General features: G+C 44.4%; 1 protein-coding gene across 1 annotated transcript in view; it reads left to right on the forward strand.

Annotated features, from left to right (window-relative positions):
- LOC309415110 (microtubule-associated protein 1B-like) overlaps positions 1-20,967 on the forward strand; it is a gene marked incomplete at both ends in the record, with an annotated part of 113,618 nt that overhangs the window by 56,383 nt on the left and 36,268 nt on the right. Inside the window, one exon of the mRNA XM_082012556.1 lies at positions 19,895-19,977. Coding sequence (XP_081868682.1) covers positions 19,895-19,977 — 83 coding nt within the window. The remainder of the gene's footprint in view (positions 1-19,894; positions 19,978-20,967) is intronic.

Genomic DNA, 20,967 nt, shown 5'->3' on the forward strand with positions numbered 1-20,967 from the left:
ACAGCTGCAAATGCATCCTGATATCTACAAAGAGATGAGATGAGTCACTGCAGGATCTAGCTATCCTTTGAACATTCCTCATTGACTGGAAGGCAGAATAGTAACCTCGATTCTGCAACTGCTTTGCAATGATTTGTCTAGGCCTACCTCGACTCTGAAGAGGTGGAAAAAAAGGAAAAAGTTGTGGGAGGACTAATGCCTAACTATTCACGCTGAGGGTACACTGCGTAACCCAGAGGTCCATTAAGAAACAAAGTAGTCTTGTTATTAGTGTCCCAGCCATCAGTTTAAGAGGTCTGATGTCATAGTCACAGGCTCAGTATGGCCATTTCAAATCCCAGTGCTCCCCCAGTGCCCCACTACCCCAGGGAACAGTTTTTTTGCCAGAAATGTTCTTTGGTATTAAGAGGCAATGATGTATATTCTTTGGAGGTACAGCACAGCAGTGATGTGCTGTTTGGAAGTAGGGGGGAGAACAAACAGAATTAAATGACACTCAAGGCTGTTATGAGAAGCGTGACAATGCTGTCTTTACAGTAGGAGTGGCCAGAGTGCTTAGTCATGGTAAAGATGGGAGAGCACTCCTTTATTCTGCTCCCTGCAAAAGATCTGCCCACTTGTGGATGTGCTAGCACAGTAGGAAAACCTTGCAGGTGTGCTACCATGTACAAACTTGACTGTCTTAATGCTACTGAACTTTTGGACTTGACTTTCTTCATTTACTCTGTAGACATCCATTCTTAGACAGCACACAGCATTACACCATCGTGTCTGAATCTGGAAAATGTTTTTCTTCTGATTTTTCCAGTGGTTTTCTTCAAGCTGTATTGGGTTTGCATGGCAAGGTTTTGGTAGCAGTGGGGGTTGCAGGAGTGGCTTCTGTGAGAAGCTGCTAGAAGCTTCCCCTGTGTCCAACAGAGCCAACGCCAGCCGGCTCCAAGATGGACTCGCTGCTGGCCAAGGCCGAGCCCATCAGTGGTAGTGCCTCTGGGATAACATAGTTAAGAAGGGGAAAAAAACAGTAGGCAGCATTTGCAGCTGGAGAGAGGACTGAGAACATGTGAAACAGCTCTGCAGACACCAAGGTCAGTGCAGAAGGAGGGGCAGGAGGTGCTCCAGGCGCCGGAGCAGAGATTCCCCTGCAGCCTGTGGTGAAGCCCATGGTGAGGCAGGCTGTGCCCCTGCAGCCCATGGAGCTCCACGGGGGAGCAGATATTCACCTGCAGCCTATGGAGGACCTCACGCCGGAGCAGGGGGATGCCCAAAGGAGGCTGTGACCCCGTGGGCAGTCCATGCTGGAGCAGGCTCCTGGCAGGGCCTGTGGACCCGTGGGTGACCCAGGCTGGAGCAGCCTGTTCCTGAAGGACGGCACCCGTGGGGGGACCCAGGCTGGAGCAGCTCGTGAAGAACTGCAGCCTGTGGGAAGGACTCACGTTGGAGAAGTTCATGGAGTACTGTCTCCCGTGGGAGGGACCCCACGCTGGAGCAGGGCAGAGGGTGAGGAGTCCTCCCCCTGAGGAGGAAGGATAGGCAGAAACAACATGTGATGAACTGACCACAACCCCCATTCCCCGTCCCCCTGCGCCACTTGGGGGAAGGAGGTAGAGAAAATCGGGAGTGAAGTTGAGCCTGGGAAGAAGGGAGGGGTGGGGGGAAGGTGTTTTAAGATTTGGTCTTATTCCTCATTATCCTGCTCTGATTTTGATTGGCAATAAATTAAATTAATTTCCCCCAAGTCAAGTCTGTTTTGCCTGTGACAGTAGTTGCTCAATGACCTCTCCCTGTCCTTATCTTGACCCACAAGCTTTTTGTTATATTTTCTCTCCCCTGTCCAGCTGAGAAGGGGGAGTGATAGAGCAGCTTTGGTGGGCACCTGGCTTCTAGCCAAGGTCAACCCACCACAAAGCCATTTTGGAATGGGCCTCCTTTTGTGTGTGTGCCTCTCTAAGGGCACACTATTAAAGCTTATGAATATACTCAGGGCGTCTTGCCAAATGCTATAAAATTCCCATTTTTGCAGCTCTAGATTCTGCAGAACTTTTTTGGGGATACCCTGCAGTATTTTTTGAGACTAGCTAGATCAAAATTAAGATGTTGGTTATTGGTGAATGATTTATACTTACAATATTTCAATAAAACTGTCCTTACTCTATCTACTGAATTCACCACACTCCCTTGTTTTCAGCTATGTGAGAGCTGAGATTTCTTTTCCCCCTGTTAATTGGATTTTCTTCATATCACCTTCTTTTACAAAACTCCCAAATTTTCTTACTCTCATATCCCCCAGTTGTTTTCTCCAGGGAAAGAGCATGAAGATAATTTCAACAGTATGACCCTTGGGGCTACAGCTAAGAGCCTCCAGACTTGAGGACTCCTGGAGCATGTTTCCAGGGGCAATCAGTGCACAGAGATAATGGCAAAGCCTGGAGCCTGCTGGGGAGAGGAGCCAGAGACATGGAGGGACCACCTTTATAAATGAGAACGTGGGCTGGCTCTCTTTAAAAATCCAAACTGTTCTAGATCCCCTGTTTTAAACAGAACCTTTACATCTCTAGAATCTACCCAATATTGCTCAAGAGCTATCACTTTAGATAAATTATCAGGGTGAATCGTTATGAAATCCCCAGGTGGAATATGGATACAACACATTTTTAAATCATACAAGATAAAAATACTGTACATTTCTTTCTTCAGTGTTTCCACTTTAACTGGAGCCCTCATTTCTCGATGTCCATAACAACACATCAGCGCTTTTAATAATATTCTGCCAATACATCTCTAGATTTCAGTTTTGACACATTTGTAAGTGCATCTTCCTCTCTAATTATCTTTAAAGTCTTATCTTGGCAATCCATTGCTGGAGGCTACTTGGTGTCAATTGCAAAAAGTAATTAGAAAGATGAAATTTGTTTAAAAAGTTGGTGAGCACCATTCTTCCTGCTTGTACCCTAAAGCATTGCAACTGGATGCAAGCCAGAGGAATTAATTCTAATCCTTAGCCTAATGTGAATGAGTCTCTTAAGTTTAAATTTTGTAAATTTCTAGATTTCAGATAGAGAAATGGAGGTTGCCAATGTTTAATTTTTTTCACAACATGATGAAATTTGTATGATGAAATCTGCTTTAATTACTCAGTTGGTGCCTGAAAATGGTTGATTAGTGATTGGTGGCCTTTCTGTTCAAATCTGCAATAAAACTGTGATTTGTGGTCTAGGTCACTAGCTGGTGTAAGTCGGCATGACTCTGCTGATTGGTATGCACTAAGTTAACCTAGTTAAAAGTATCTCCATATATATTTAATAATAGTATGGATAGCCTCTATAGGCAAGACAATATTGACTGGCAAAAGACACATCTCGTATGGTTTTCAGTGTACTCGTTTCTCTTTTACAGATGTCTGTTTTTATTTTCTGAGATTGCTGCAGCCCTGCAGCAATTTTACTTTTGGAAAGTACTAGGTGAAGCTGATCATGTGATAACTCAAGACGACCAGCCTGTGTGAAGATTGCACTGGAAAACATCATAATATGTTAATTCCTAACTAAACACCTTTGTATTTGAATCCATGATTCCTCAAAAAAAAATTAAAGTAACTGTGTAGTTAAAAATGAATTAAAAATGCTCTATTGTTTAGTTACAAATATTCAAAATGAAAATAAAAACACTTGTTCTCAGTGAGGCAGAAAGTGTTAGGGAATAGATTCATAGCAGCTTATAGATTAATCTCCTAAGCAGAGACTGGTCTGTGCATGTGTTGTGGAAGCAGTGTTCCAGTTACAAGGCACCAGGTGGTCACCTATAGTTGATATAAGAAGCAAACACTGCCAAAAATGATATTAGTACTGTGTAATGAGATTAACTCCCCATAGTACTTGCAATATCCTTGGTTTTTCCTAAAGGAAATAAATAATAAAGAGTTTGATCTTTCATTGTTATATGCACATAACTCTCATTAGCATTAATAGGAGTTAAACATGCACATAAAGGGAAGAATAAACCTTAAAGTTTATGTAATCATGGTATGCTAAAGGTTTCCAACAATTTCACAAAGGACCAGACCGAAATTGTACAACTACTTCCACTGGGTGACATTAAGTATTTTCAGAGATTTGTATTTTTGAGGCATAAAGGGTGATTAGAGGTTCCTAAATAACAATGAAGATTTAGGAAAAGGTAAGAAAATTCAGCTGCAAGACACAGAACCTGATGCAGAGCTCATATTTAATCAAATGTATTTCCTTTCCATGACAGGGTGAGCCTTTGCCTTCCTTCATTTTAAGGTAACTAGTTTTGATGTGTACTGAGCATTGCAGTGGACTTCCTGGGAGTTTGGTGAACATTTATCTCATTAGACATGACACAGTTCTCCGCAGCAGTTCTTGTATGTGTAGGAGGAAACTATTTCACTAGGTGAAAATTCTGTGCCCTCCTGTAAAAGCTTGTTGTGCCTGTGTAAGCAGAAAGTATCCAGCAGCAACAGTAGTCCTCTGTTCCTCAGCTCAGAGGATGTCTGAACTATTTCTAGGGGTATCTGCTTCTTCCTAGGGCGAAGACTGGGAATAAGAAAGGATATGAGAAATGATAACTCAAACACTTGAAGATGAAAGTAGGTGTTTTCAGAACTAGGTGTGTTCCTCACTTTTTCCATACTGAAGTTGCTGCAGGGAGAGTGTACAGGGTCAGAAAATAAAAAAAATAAATCCAAACTAGACTCTTGATTGGCCTCTGGAGTCTGCCCACTTTTATCATATGGATCACCAGCTTTTGCCTTCACATGTAAAGAATCAGAAGATGAAGGTGTTTTGAGGCTTTCAGGTGAGTCTCTCTCCTGGCAGAGCAAGATTTCTTGCCTTCAGGTGGAATAGTTGCTCTGCTCTTTCAGACCAGGAAAGCTTTTGCTGCTAGAATAGGACAGCATATTCAAGTTCAGAAATTGATTAGTAACACTGTTTATCTTCATGACTATATATAAAGCAACATAAAAGCTTTGGGCAAGTTCTCCCATGGAGCTGAGAATCTGGATGGTTTCCAGGGGAAAAGCTTAAACCCAATTCTCATTAAAGGCTTATAAACAAAGCATCTTGTTAGGTTTTGCAGTGATTGCATAGACTCAGGGATATTCCACAGCTGGTAAATTAGTTGATAGCAAGAATACATTTGACAGAATGAGAAGTTTCTAAAGCACACAAAAGTAAACCCAAGTATTCAAAAATATAACTTCTTCACTGTAACATGGCTATTATAATTGTGTGATTTGTTCAGGAAACAGCAATAGAGCTGTGATGTTACTGGTGAAAGAACTTCACAAAACCAGAAAGTCCATTCAAAGAGCACCATTAAGTAAATTATGTTTAAGGGGGTACTTTGGCAAACAACCTGAGATTTTTATTGTACTTAATAAATGTTAGAGTACAAGTATCAGGGGTAGGTTATAAATTGTGGGGGTTTTTTCCAAGAAAATTTACTGATTGCCGGACTGTAGGAAGATTTAACCATAAATAATTTTATATACTGCAAAGTTTAGTGTCTAATGTGGAGTGCAAGGTTTGCTGCAACAGCCCTTAGTACTTGTGAACAGATCTGTCATTCATTATTCATGGACTACTAAACCAATGAAATTCTCTGAATTGAACTAGGAGCTTTGGCTTTGGCTTCAGTTGCCATAGTGATGAAGGTCCATTAGTAAGTAGGCTGTGGCAATTTGGAAATGTTAACAGAGACTTTCTGAAATTATCAAAAATCAGAGACTTCTCCCTGAAAGGAGGGAGTAAAAGACTACAAATGTATTCAGAAAGAGATGTCTGGGAAAAGGAAAGGCAGACTTAAATTATTTTTTTGGGGACATATTCATTTCAGTATTTATCCCTTTGCTGCACATTTTGCATTTATATACTTTGCCCTGATGCTGTTGTGCTCCATTTTCCATATGAAGGTGGGAGTTTCAGTGACATGCAAGGAAGCATCTGCACAGAGTGTTGCAGAGAAAAGGAAAAATTCTGAAGAAACCTCCCTTCCATGGCAGTTGATGGTGAGGGCAGAATGGCACAGCCTGACACTGCAGCGCAGGGAGGTAAATTGGGAGGATGTTAAAAGGAGGTTTTAGCAATGACAGCATTAGAAGAGAGATAAAGTACATTTAACAGATTTTATTATTTTTTTTTAATTCAGGAAGGATCTTAGGTGCTTGCTTAAATTTCATTAAGGAAAAGAATGATGATGACTTTTTCTGTCTTGTTTACAAAAGCAGATATTTATAACCTGAGAATCTTTTCCAGTCCTCATTGAGCTCAGTGGCAATTTTCCTATGGAGTTCACTTGGATTTGAGTTAGACACTGTTATTTAATGCAGAATGGTACAATTGTGCTTTGTTATAAGAAGTCAGTAATATAAATCTGATGTTTCTTTTCCATAAAAATCAGTCCTTGGAAAAAGTCCCAAGCACTTTTACCTTGATGCACAAATTCCATGGGCCACAATGCCTCCAGAGATAAATCTGCTCCAGCGTGGCCTTACCCATAGTTCCAGTCCCTCCAGGAATGTACCTGCACTGTCGAGGGCTTCTCCATGGCCACATGCTTTGAGGTGCTCCAGCATGACCTCATGCACAGCCACAAACGCTTCGAGATGTACCTTCTCCAGCGTGGACTTATCCTTGTGCCACAATCCCATCAGAGTTATACCTGCTGCGGCACAGACACAACCATGGCCACAGATGCTTCGAGATATACCTGCTGTGGCATGGGCTTACGCACGGCCACAGACGCTTCGGGGTGTCCTGCTCCTGCATGGACTCACCCACAGGTCACAGTCCCTTTGACTTGAGTTCACACTGGAGTTCCAGCCTGTCCAGTACAGCAGCACAGAAACAGCAGCGATGCCCCGGCCATCTGCCAGCCCGGGTGCATCGCCTTTGCTGTTATCAAAATCTTCCCAGGCACAGCAGAGTCAGATGATGAGCAGCACAGCAGCACAGCAGCAGCGAAAGCAAAAAGCAGCCACTAACGAGCACTGGACTCTAATATATGCAGGGAAGGCAAACCCATGGCAAGCACAGGGGCCTGGCAATTAGTAGCTAAACAGTAATGAGAGTCATAAATTCTATCATCTAGCACATTCCAATCAAACCTGTCATTATCTCAAACCCTTCGAGCCTCATGTTGGGTGCCAGAAAGGGACTGTCATGGCTTAAGCCCAGCTGGCAACTAAGCATCTGTCGTGGTTTAGCCCCAGCCGGCAACTAAGCACCACGCAGCCGCTCGCTTGCTCCCCGCTCCCCCAGTGGGACAGGGGAGAGAATTGGGAAAAACTCGTGGGTTGAGATAAACACAGTTTAATAGGACAGCAAGAGAGGAGGGAACAACAATGATAGCAACAATAATAATACCGCAAAGGAATGTACAAGAACAAGTGATGCCCAATACAGCAATTGCTCACCACCCGGCGATCGATAGCCCGTCCCCAAACAGCGACTCCTGCCCCCCGGCCAACTCCAGTTTATGTACTGGGCATGACATTATATGGTAGGGAATATCTCTTTGGCCAGTCTGGGTCAGCTGTCCTGGCTGTGTCCCCTCCCAGCTTCTTGTGCACCTCCTCACTGGCAGAGCATGAGAATCTGAAAAGTCCCTGACTTAGTATAAGCACTACAACTACTTAGCCACAACTAAAACTTCACTGTGTTATCAACATCATTCTCACACCAACTCCAAAGCACAGCACTATACCAGCTATCGGGAAGAAAAAAACCAACTCCATCCCATCCGAAACCAGGACAGCACCACACAGCCACTTCATCACTCCCCCCTGGAAGGATGGTGGAGGGAATCTGAAGAGTAAAAGTGAGAAAATTCATGGATTCAGATAAAGATAGTTTAACAGAGAAAGCAAAAGCCGCACACGCAAGCAAAGCAAAGTAAGGAAATTATTCACCACTCCCCATGGGCAGGCAGGTGTTCAGCCATCTCCAGGAAAGCAGGGCTCCATTATGCATAAATGGTTACTTGGGAAGACAAACGCCATAACTCCGAACATCCCCTCCTTCCTTCTTCATCAGACTTGTGCTCCAGACCCCTCACCAGCTTCGTTGCCCTTCTCTGGACATGCTCCAGCAACTCACTGTCCTTCTTTTAGTGAGGGGCCCAACACTGAACACAGGATTCGAGGTGCAGCCTCACCAGTGCCGAGTACAGGAGCGCAATCACTGCCCTACTCCTGCTGGCCACACTATTGCTGATACAGGCCAGGATGCTGTTGGCCTCCTTGGCCACCTGGGCACACTGCCGGCTCATATTCAGCTGGCTGTCAACCAGCACCCCCAGGTCCTTTTCCGCCAGGCAGTTCTCCAGCCACTCCTCCCCAAGCCTGTAGGGTTGCACGGGGTTGTTGTGACCCAAGTTCAGGCCCCAGCACTTAGCCTTGATGTTGTGCAGTTATCTTTCTTTTCCCTGGTTACTAATGCTCCCAAATGCAGGCTCAAAAGGAGGACTTTCAATGACCTTCAGGCGTGATTAGTCAGCTCTGCATCACTGCAGTCTCCTGTCGTGATGCGTGTTGGCTGCCAATATCTATGCAGTACTAGGGCAATGTGCTGTGCAGTTGAAAACTAGAACTCCAGATCCATGAAGCAGTTTTGCAGTGTATGATCTGCCATTGCCATTTTCTATGCATTTAATATTTAAGGACACGAGAGAGATTAGAGTGAGACAATGGAAGGATTACAGCCTAAAAATATAGGGCTGACCGTAGTACATGTGCCATTAATTTATTAACTTGCTGTTAACAGATTTTTAAGATTATTACTTATAATGGAGATGTGTAACTCAAGACAACTGCTTACAGATAATCTTTCATTTGACTACCTGTCTGCCTCAAGTTTATGAAATACAAAAACTAAGAGAGGAAAAGATTCAATTGATTTGCTTACACTAGATAGTCCCGGACAAATTTCTCACTAACTCCAGTGGGTGCTGGTTTCTGTTTTCTGTTGCCGTTTGTAGCTAGAGTTTCAATGTCTAGAGTGATAAAATTATTATTTCTTAAATAATATAGTTATCTTAATAGCCAGGTGAATGGTTTATGGAATTTCAGCTGTGGAAAGTAGTTGAAGGTGACTTAGGGAATCCTTCCATAAAAAAAATCCATTATGCATAGCTTTTTAAGTAGTCAGTATTTTCTAATGCACAACATAGTGATGTACCAAGCAGAACCAAAAGGCACTGTTCAGACTACATCATCATCTTCTGTCTAGCCTTCTATTTTCAGGGCTCTGGTATTACCTGGAGGTATAAACCCAAATGAGATCTGACAGATAAGGACTTATCCAAGAACTAAAATGAAATTATATGCAACTAGTCTTATTTCATTAAATAAATGTGAGCTTAAAAATCCTAAAATACAGTATGATGCAGGACATTGCCTCTCAGGACTTGTAGTTAATAAATTGTTGCAAGTCAGCCTGGAGGCAGTGAATCTATCTTCTGTGACATAAATGGAGTTATGCCTGTGTTATACACTCCCTGTCATGTCCAGCTAGTTACGAGACTGACTGATTAGCCTTTGCACACCCTGGCATCACCTGCAGGGCTTTCAGAGCATGCCTGGAAGGGGCTTTCTGAAGTTCTGCTCTCATAGTCCAGTACCTGGACATTATGCGGCGATTTCTCCTTCAAGTCTGCAAATCATTTTCTTCTCACTTGCAGACAGAGAACTCCAAATTTTTACGACTTCAGAATTTTTCTTTGGCAACTGTAAAACCCACTACCTTGCTTAATGCTGTAAGCTTACCTATTTCTCCAGCTTGCAGTTTAGGTCAGCAGGAAACTTAAAGTGCTTTGGTGGCCTTGTCTCAATGGAGAAAGTAAAGAGGATGGAGTGCTCTATATAATTTATGCAATGTTTCTTCAGATAATTGATATTTGCTGTAAAGGGGGATCTTGATCCTTTCTCCTTGCTCTGGAATCATTGTTGCAATATAGTGCCTCCAGTTTGACAGTAAGGAGGTTTGGGGGCTGGTCACAATTGCAGCATTATTTGACAATTTATGTCCATTGATCATTGTGTTGAAAACAAGGAAAAATAGATTTATTCAGTTAGTATAAGAAATAGCAACCATCAGATGACCAGTCATCCAGAACTCCGAATACCCCTACGAACAACCATGCTGAACACAAGGTTAACACATCCTTTTTGGAAGCCAATTTTGAAATCCATCCTAGAAAAAGAAGGTGAAACAACAAGGAGTTTGAAGTTATTTAAAATGTAAGGGTTTGTTGTGGGTTAACCTTGGCTGGCCTCCAAGTTCCCACCAAGCTACTCTATCACCCCCCTCCTCAGCAGGACAGGGTGGGAGAAAATAAGATAGAAAAAACTCCTGGGTTGAGATAAAGGCAGTTTAATAAAGAAAACCAAAGGCCATGCACAAAAGCAAAGGAAACAAAAAAAAAAAGATTAATTCTCTACTTCCCATAATCAGGCAATGTCCAGCCACTTCCTGGGAAGTAGGACCTCAGTACATGTAGCAGTTCCTTCAGGAGACAAACGTTGTAAATAACGAATGCCCCCCCCTCCTTTCTCTTAGCTTTTCACAGAATCACAGAATCACAGAATGGTAGGGGTTGGAAGGGACCTCTGAAGATCATCTGGTCCAACTCCCCTGCCAAGGCAGGATCACCTAGGGCAGGTAACTATTTGTCCTGGTTTCAGCCAGGATAGAGCTGGTTTTCTTCACAGAAGCTAGTGTGAGACTGTGTTTTGGATTTGGGATGAGGAACTGTTGATAATGTGCTGATGTTTTGGGTTGTTGCTGAGCAGTCAAGGACAGTCCAGCTTCTTGTGCTGGCCTGCCAGCGAGCAGGCTGGGGGTGCACGGGAAGCTGGGAGGGGACACAGCCGGGACAGCTGACCCAGACTGGCCAAAGAGATATTCCCTACCATCCGACGTCATGCCCAGTACATAAACTGGAGTTGGCCGGGGGGCGGAAATCGCTGCTTGAGGACGGGCTGTCAATCGCCGGGTGGTGAGCAATTGCTGTATTGGGCATCACTTGTTCTTGTACATTCCTTTGTTGGTATTATCATTGTTGTTTCCTTCTTTCTTTCTGTCCTATTAAACCGTGTTTATCTCAACCCATGAGTTTTTTTCCTAATTCTCTCCCCCGTCCCACTGCGGGAGGGGGAGTGAGCGAGCGGCTGCGTGGTGCTTAGTTGCCGGCTGGGGCTAAACCATGACATGCTTAATACCTGAGTTTATTAACAATAAATTATTGCTGAGCTGATGTCATATGGTATGGAATATCCCTTTGGTCAGTTTGGGTCAGCTGTCCTGGCTGTGTCCCCTCCCAACCTCTTGCCCACCCCCAGCCTACTGGTCTTTGGGGCAGGAGGGTTGCAGAGCCAGCCTGGATGCTGTGCCAGCACTGCCCAGCAGTAGCCAAAACACTGGTGTGTTATCAACACCTTTCTAGCTACCAGTACAAAGCACAGCACTGAGGGCTGCTATGGGGAAAGTTAACTCCATCTCAGCCAGACCCAATACACATAAACTGCCTGAGATTAGAAGATTATTCTGGAGGACCCCAACTTTCCTTTGGCAGCCAAGCACATTTCAAACCCTCGCCAAAATAAAAACAAAGGCCTGTTGGGAATGGACATTTTGATGCTCCCCTAATGCATTTCACTATTGACCTTTCAGTCTTTTAAAAGCATTTCTGTCCTTTTCTTCATACCTTTACTGCTCATGCAACTCACAGCCCTCCTTAGTGGATCCTAGGTGCTTGCACAGAGCGTTTCAGAAGCACAAAGGGGACTGGGTGAATTCCAGAACTCATCAGTGTTGGGCAGCGGGGACGTGACAGCAGCACCGGGACATCACATGTTACAAAACAGAGGCAAAAACCCATTTTGCTTTTATTTCAACAATTCACTAAACCCTAACCACTCATGTTCTTATGACGCCTCCATTGTTTCCCAGCAACTTAAAGGATGCTCTCACTTTAAGAAATGCATATTCGGCATGCATCTTGTGTTCAGAGCAGAGCAGGGCGAGCTCTGCACCAGTGCCCCGGACAATGGGAAGGGTTTAGCATGCCTGCCAGGAGGAGAATGGAATAGGTATGAGACTGCTTGTGTATGTAAGCCGTTGCTGCAGATATGCCCCTAACAAAAGTCTCTTCACACCCAGACTTGTGATTCAAAGAAATTCAAACTTAAGAAATTTAAACTCAATAACATCAAAGTGTCATTAAGCAGACATCTTTATTGCAGCGCCGGACGCATGGGGGATATCTCCTCCTAACATGCGTGCGCTGAAACAAAAGTTCATCCTTTATATACCTTAAAGACGTGAATACTCACACATTTTCCAAGAAATCACCGCCTCCCTGCTTATCTATTACATTTACGTAATGCTGGCGTTGCAAAACTACACTACGCGTGCGCGGGGGTCTCGGGTGGCCCTCGGGGGTCGTTTGGGGAGTTAACCCCCTCCTCCTTTTTCCCTTTTATGGTCACGGGTCTCCTGAGGATAGTTCCTTCTCCTTGGATGTTTGCTCCTTCTGTTGTCCAGCCAAGCGGCTCCTTCTTATCACCCTTGTTAGAGCATTCCTGCCAGTCTGTCCCTACGCTCAAGGTTAAGATATCTTCTCTGTTCTCCTTAATCTCTCAGTCTGCTCTTAACTCTTCTTTGTTTTAATTTTCATGAGGCCTGCTTTCCTCCTGATTAACCATTTACACATAGGTACAATGTTAGCACTGAGGCAAATACAGCCTAAGGACTATGAGAATGAGCTGTTAAACATAATCACACAGTTATTAGGCTAAAGAATTCTATAGTAAAGTTAAACTAATCATGTAATCAATAACCTTCCAGAAAGTACATATATTAAATTTGCAAAACTTCCAGTTGATTAGTGACACATGCTAAAACCTTATAATTGTTTTGGATCCTTGTTTCACTTGGAGCTAAGCAAGCCCTACCTGAGAGCGACATTTAGGAGACTGTGCAGTTTCCCAGGGTTTTAGGTGGAAGCTGACACTGGATTATGTTATTTGTGGAGAGCAACCACAGGTAAAGTCAATCTTCTGCCTGCTGTCCCCCACCCCACCGGTAACGCTCTGCAAGTGTGCAGTGGCAAGGCCATGTGCAGTTGCTTGCATCAGGGGCCACCGCTGGATATCTTCGCTCCTCTGGGTGCAGCAGAACGGAAACCCTGTGGCAGCTTCCCCTAAATGGGCACAGCCTTCAGAACGGCAAAGAGCTGAAACATGGAAAAAGGGTAATGAGGTCAGTGGAACAGGCCTTCGCTTATTTAACCTGGCTACTGAGCTGGTGCTTATGCTCTCCTACTAGCTATTGACAACTCATATAAGTTCTAATGGCCTTGGCACCAGTCAGAAAAACAACAGCATCTTTACTGAACTTGAAGGCTTGAAGGGCTTTGAGATTCTGGGATAGGTATGTACGGAACATGTTTCTGAAAAAATAAAAATTAAAAATAAAAAAATAATCAACAACCACAGTGAAGAAGTTGACAGTGGCATTTATGTGTGGTCCATACAACTGAGAGTTAAGGTTACATCCCAGTTGTCGTGGTTTAGCCCCAGCCACCAACTATGCACCACGCAGCCGCTCGCTCACTCCCCCACGGTGGCACAGGGGAGAGAATTGGAAGAGTAAAAGTGAGGAAACTCATGGTTTGAGATAAAGACAGTTTAATAAGTAAAGCAAAAGCCGCGCACGCAAGCAAAGCAAAACAAGGAATTTGTCCACCACTCCCCATGGGCAGGCAGGGGTTCAGCCATCTCCAGGGAAGCAGGGCTCCATCACGCGTAATGGTTTCTTGGGAAGACAGATGCCATAACTCCGAACGTCCCTCCACACCTTCCTTCTTCTTTGTCCCAGCTTTATATACTGAGCATGACGTTGTATGGTATGGAATATCTCTTTGGCCAGCCTGGGTCAGCTGTCCCAGCTGTGTCCCCTCCCAGCTTCCAGTGCATCCCCAGCCTGCTCACTGCAGGCCAGCATGAGAAGCTGGACTGTCCTTGAGTACTTAGCAACAACTCAAAACATCAGCACCTTATCAACATTTTCTCATCCCAAATCCAAAACATAGCCTCACGCTAGCTTCTATGAAGAAAATTAACTCTACCCTGGCTGAAACCAGGACATTATCCACCCCTTATTCCATACCATTTACGTTATGCTCAGGTACCACACTATCCAATATAACCTCATTAACCACCACCCCCCTTCCCATCCTTTAATATAATACACAGATTATCATCCCCTTAGTCCATAGACTTCCCTCCAAAATGTCCGTGAAATGTCTGCTGAGTTCATTTAGTCCATGACTTTGGGCTCCATCCCTTATGGTGGTCACTCAGGACAGGTGAGGTGGGGTGTTGCATGGAGTTACTGGGCACCAAAGCCAGCTCAGGTCAGGTCACTGCTGCACTGGCACTGCTTCTTGTAAGGCTTGTCCTCCATTTGATCAGGTGGTTCCTGCTATAGTAGTTCCTATAACATGCAACTCAAATCATGGGTTACAACAGTTTAAAGGTACTTCCATTACAATCTCCACCCCTGGGCCCTTTGAACTGGACCATAGGGTTTAACATTGTCATGAACTCCTCCCCTTGCCCCTGCTCCAGCTTGGACTTATCCACAGACTGCAGTCCCTTCTGTGAGCCACAGTCTCCCCAGGGGTATATCTGCTGCGGCATAGACTTATCCACAGTTGCAGTCACTTCGAGGTGCACCTGCTCCAAAATGGCTGTCTCCACAGGCCACACTACCTCCAGAGATAAATCTGCTCCAACGTGGCCTTACCCATAGTTCCAGTTCCTCCAGCAATATACCTGCACTGTTGAGGGCTTCTCCATGGCCACACACTTTGAGCTGCTCCAAGCATGACCTCATGCACAACCAATAATGCTTCAAGGTGCACCTGCTGCAACATAGACTTATCCACAGCCACAGACGCTTCGAGATGTACCTTCTCCAGCGTGGACTGATCCTTGGGCCACAATCCCATCAGAGGTATACCTGCTGCGGCACAGACATAACCATGGCCACAGATGCTTCGAGATATACCTGCTCCTGGCATGGGCTTATGCACAGCCACAGACGCTTCGGGGTGTCTTGCTCCCACATGGACTCACCCACAGGTCACAGTCCCTTCGACTCAAGTTCACAGTGGAGTTCCAGCCTATTCAGTACAGCAGCACAGGAAAAAAAACCAGCAATACCCCGGCCATCTGCCAGCCCAGGTGCAAGGCCATTGCTGTTATCAGAATCTTCCCAGGCACAGCAGAGTCAGATGACCAGCAGTACAGCAGCAGCGAAAGCAAAAAGCAGCCACTAACGAGCACTGGACTCTAATATATGCAAGGACAAGCACAGGGGCCTGGCAATTAATGGCTAAACAGCAATAACAGCTATAAATTTTATCATCTAGCACATTCCAATCAAACTTGTCATTATCTCAAACCCTTCGAGCCCCACGTTGGGCGCCAAAAAGGACTGTCGTGGTTTAGCCCCAGCCAGCAACTACGCACCATGCAGCCGCTCGCTCACTCCCCCACGGTGGCACGGGGGAGAGAATCGGAAGAGTAAAAGTGAGGAAACTCATGGTTTGAGATAAAGACAGTTTAATAAGTAAAGCAAAAGCCGCGCATGCAAGCAAAGCAAAACAAGGAATTTGTCCACCACTCCCCATGGGCAGGCAGGGGTTCAGCCATCTCCAGGGAAGCAGGGCTCCATCACGCGTAATGGTTTCTTGGGAAGACAGATGCCATAACTCCGAACGTCCCTCCACACCTTCCTTCTTCTTCGTCCCAGCTTTATATACTGAGCATGACGTTATATGGTATGGAATATCTCTTTGGCCAGCCTGGGTCAGCTGTCCCAGCTGTGTCCCCTCCCAGCTCCCCGTGCACCCCCAGCCTGCTCGCTGCAGGCCAGCATGAGAAGCTGGACTGTCCTTGACTACTTAGCAACAACCCAAAACATCAGCACCTTATCAACATTTTCTCATCCCAAATCCAAAACATAGCCTCATGCTAGCTTCTATGAAGAAAATTAACTCTACCCTGGCTGAAACCAGGACACCAGTAAAACATGCAATTCATATTTAGCAGTTTATTGGAGGCTCAGAGCAACACCATTTCATCAAGGTTAAGCTGGGGTGGGGAGACGGAGGAGCATGTGTGTGTCACTTGATTCCACGCCCTTGCTAAGAGATATACAAAATTTAGATGCCCATCATTAGGGATATGAAAGGAAGAGGAAAAACTGAAAATTAAAAGAGAACACTGCTCAACCATTTGTTGATCACACACCATTGTTCAGGCAACACCATCTGGTATGAGATACCATGGAGGTCTACCATAAGTAATCACGATTCCTATACTGGAGTATTCCCCCATTGCAATGCATTTATTTTTATGGCTTCAATATGGCACCATGTTGAAACAAAAAAAGTGAACTAAAAAAATGTATGGAGCCCTCAGGACTCTTCTAGCTTTTTACGTGAGTTCTCATTTGCCTCAGCAGGTTATCATCTCAGACAATGGTCTGATCTAAAACAAACACCACCAAAAAAAAGCCCCACTAAAGCCCCATAATAGACAATTATGATCTAATCTGCCTTAAAGGGACATGTATTCTTACCTCTCAGATCCTGAGATGCAGCCTCGAGGAAGAAGGGCAGTCTGGTAGAGACCTAGACAAGTCACCTAGATGGGCCCATTGGCAAAGAAGGATTGAGATCTCAGAAGCAGACAGGATTTCCGAAATGTGTAAACTGCATGTTTATGAGGAAAATTCATCCTCGGAGCTCAGCTGTGCTATTAGGGCCAATGCTAGTCTTCCATTAGAAAATCATGCAGGTTGTTTGAATTTCCCCTTCAATCTTCAGAGAGAAGGTATTCTCCCTTCGCCCTTTCTGCCAGAATCATCACATCACACCACATCATCTGCTTCCTCTGCAGATTGGTTATTTTGAATTTAATTTGTGTGGGAATGGCATTGATGGGGAGTGAGTGAGTGCTGGTGTCCATCCGGGGTGGCGGGAAGGGCTGATGGGAACCCCTCTGTTGAGTAGCTTGTTGCCTACAGCATACATCCCCATGTGCTGGTGTTGCACAAGCATACCCAGTAAGGAGAAGAGTGTCAGTAGTGATCCTTGGTGAAACAAGACTTGAAGCAGGGCTTGCTTGCTTTCCCTTGCATTTGTAAATGCAAACATTTACATTTTTTTTGCACAAGATTAACTGCAACATAATCACCATAAATAGTGGGCCCCATGATCATGCTTCTTGATTGGCCTAAAAAAATCAACTGTGTAAGTTAGAAACCTGTTGAGTCACTTCTCTAGAAAATGTTACTGACACCATCCCGATCTCAATAATTCTACCATAAATGTAATCACTATTTGTCTGAGTAGGTAAGCAATGGGATTCTATGGCCGTGGGAACTAGGATGATGCATGTGGAAATCACCCTTTAAGCAACTGTCACATGGTGTTTACTTCTTTTCTCTATTGGACTGATTCTGAATCAAGCAGCTGCCAAGAGTCTTTATTCATATCTGGTTTTAATTTGAAGCGTTACTTAATAAAATCAAGGATGACCAGATACTTAGATTTCTTACAAACAGGGTAAATATTTATTTCCAGAAGTCTTTAGATAGGATTTTGACCTACTTTCCAGAAACTAGAAGTGGGTAAAATCTAGCTACCCAACCACTTCTGTGCAACCTGGAAGTTTCTTCCTTTCTTCCTCTGACACGTCACAAAAATATTCTGTCCAATGTGTAGGTATGCTGTAAAAATCTGGTAGAGTTAATTTAAAGCAACCCCAGATCTTCTACACAAGTCTCAGATTCTCCCACTTCATCTGGAGTTTAATGTCGCATTCTCTTGCCAGTTTGTGAAATACGGTTGCTGCTTTCTGCTCCCACACAGTGATACTTCATTACTGTTTGATAAAACTCTTCCCATGGGAGACTTTCCTTCATTCCAGCTGAGCAGCTGAGTATCAACCTGATCAGTAAGTCTGTGTTGCTCTTACAAAATCGTCAACAGTTTTAATAAATGAGGGCTTTTTGTTTGTTTGTTTCTCAAGCAGTTGACATAGGACCATGTTACTGATACCATCAAGTAGAGACCTTTCTGTAGTTTTACATGGGCTGGAAGCCCCCGTAGTGACTCACACCCTACCAGTGCTGGGTCCCCACCCTGTAAGATAAGCAGTAACACTTGTTGATGCCAGGGAGTCGAAGAGGGAGGAAGTCACACATGCAGCACTAGACAGGCACGTGTACATGGTGCAGACCACTACACTTGCCTCTGGAAATCAATCTCAAATTGCATGAAACCATGCAACCACTGGAGCTGGGTGTTTGGCCCACAGGAGCATAGGATGTAAGTAACCACCATTGGTGCTGGTCAACGAGAGTTGCAACTCCACAGGTCAAATCCCTCCCAGCTACACAGATACATGACTTGGAGCAGCTTCAGTAAAGTCCAAAGTTGATGCTTTGAGTCATGTGAACACTATGCATCTTTGTCTAACTGTGCATGTGGATAATTGCATTTCATTTCTATGTTTAATGCATTAATATCTAATCATATATGATGATTAGTGTGTGACAGGGAGCATATATGTGCTGTGCAGGATGGTGCTGGTGGTGGTGGTGAGCTGGGACATCCCTGGGCTCCTTTGTTTGTCTCACAAATTGTGCTTGTTAGCCATGATGGTGTTGTGGTTTAACCCCAGCTGGCAACTAAGCCCCACGCAGACACTCGCTCACTCCCCATTCGGTGGGATGGGGGAGAGAATCAGAAGTATAAAAGTGAGAAAACTCATGGGCTGAGATAAAGACAGTTTAATAGGGAAAGCAAAAGCCGCGCACACAAGCAAAGCAAAACAGGGAATTCATTCACCACTCCCCATGGGCAGGCAGGTGTTCAGCCATCTCCAGGAAAGCAGGGCTCCATCACGCGTAATGGTTTCTTGGGAAGACAGATGCCATAACTCCAAACATCATCCCCTTCCTCCTTCTTCCCCAGCTTTATATGCTGAGCATGACGTTGTATGGTAGGGAATATCCCTTTGGTCAGCTGGGGTCAGCTGTCCCAGCTGTGTCCCCTCCCAACTTCTCGTGCACTCCCAGCCTCCTCGCTGGTGGGGTGGGATGAGAAGCAAAAAAGGCCTTGATGCTGTGTAAGCGCTGCTCAGCAATAACTAAAACATCCTCGTATTATCAACATTGATTCCAGCACAAATCCAAAGCATAGCCCCATACTAGCTACTATGAAGAAAATTAACTCTACCCCAGCCAAAACCAGCACAGATGGGCAGTGTCAGCATACGGCCCAAGTATTCATTTTGCTTCTTGCAGGGGAAATTTGCAACCCATGCTGACTTTCCTCCTGCTGTGGCTAAGCCACCATTAGTTCCTGGAAAAGCTCATTTAAAACCACCTAGGCATGTTACAGGACTGTGTAACCTCAACTGTATCTGTGGTGTAGATACATCCATGAAAATCCAGGGCTCAGCTGGTGACAGTTACTCCGGACCCTGATCCACATCAGCGCAGTAAGACCAAGGTGAGTAACAGGGAAGGGACAGGGCCCAGTGCTGTTGCCAGTTTGTTTTCATTACCTTGATTTTTCTGGAGTGGTGTTTCTGGCCTATAGGACCATGTCATGGGTATTTCTGAAGTCATGAGCCAGCACAGCAGTTGCCCTGGCTGGTGTGCGCTGCCCTGTGTAACCAGAGGACTGTCACACAGTGGAACGTATAACTAGCTCCTCAGGGAAAACACTGGTTTAAACCATGCTGGTTGAATTTAATGTCGTCTTGGGTTTTTTTTTCTCCCTGTGCTTGCAGGTCAGAAGATTCTTCACCACAGAAGTGATGTTTTAGAAACTGTAGTCCTGATCAATCCCTCAGATGAAGCAGTTAGTACTGAGGTAAGTCAGTCAGAAATACTTTATTTTTATGTGTCATAAAAGCTCCATTAAGTGGACAGGTTGAGAGCAGCTCCTAACTGTGGATGAAAGGACATGTTAGGAGCAAATATCATCAAAAGCATCAGCCATCCCTTGATTTTCTTCCTGGTTTCCTGGACTCCTGATGAAGCGTCAAAGGCATAGGACAGAAACACACCACTTATCCTAGCACTCATTTCCTCATAACACACCAAATTCCCTTCTTGATGAAGTGAAGGCAGCTATGGTGAAACTGCATCTGCTTTTGTTCTGCTCCTTCGTTGTTTGGTAGCTCTGGGTGCCTATTTTACATATGAAAAAGTGCCTGAAAAGAAACCAGGTACCCTGAGATAAATTTATGTCTTTGAGAAGAATAACCATCTATGTGGTGGTGACCCTAGGTTGATCTATGTGATCTGTCCTTCAAAAAGCACGTGACATGAATAATGGACTCTGGAGAATGCCCCAGAAGAGGACTGTCAATTCCCCATGAACTCGCTAGAGTAGAGTCAAAAAACTGAGCATGTAGCTCAAAGACAAAACTGACAAACTTAGCTAGTGAGACTGAAGGTTGTAAAAAACAGGGAATTATCCCTATACATTGATAGCCAGTGCTGCAAAGCACCAACATAGTACAAGTTCTTTTGGGAAATGAAGTGGGTCTGCTTGCAGTACTTTGTAAAAAATCTATTTGTTATTAATCTTAAGTGGTATTAAACACAAACAGGAGGAAACACATGAAAACAAATTAAATTTCTGGAGTTTTAAAAGTTTAAAAAAGTAAGTAAGTAACTAGTTAATGGCAGCTCATGCACTAAAAAATTATCTGTGAAAATCTCTTAGATTGTGTTAGAGGTACTTAGTAAGGAACAAGGGTGTCAGCTGGGTAGCAGCTCTTAGGGTTGTCTTTAATACACTCAGACTTTCAGAGTAAAAAGCTATAAAGGATGGGGGAGGGGAAGAGCTGAAGGA

Source organism: Phaethon aethereus (assembly GCF_964289735.1).
Source record: "Phaethon aethereus genome assembly, chromosome: W".
In the NCBI taxonomy this organism is placed as follows: Eukaryota; Metazoa; Chordata; class Aves; order Phaethontiformes; family Phaethontidae; genus Phaethon; species Phaethon aethereus.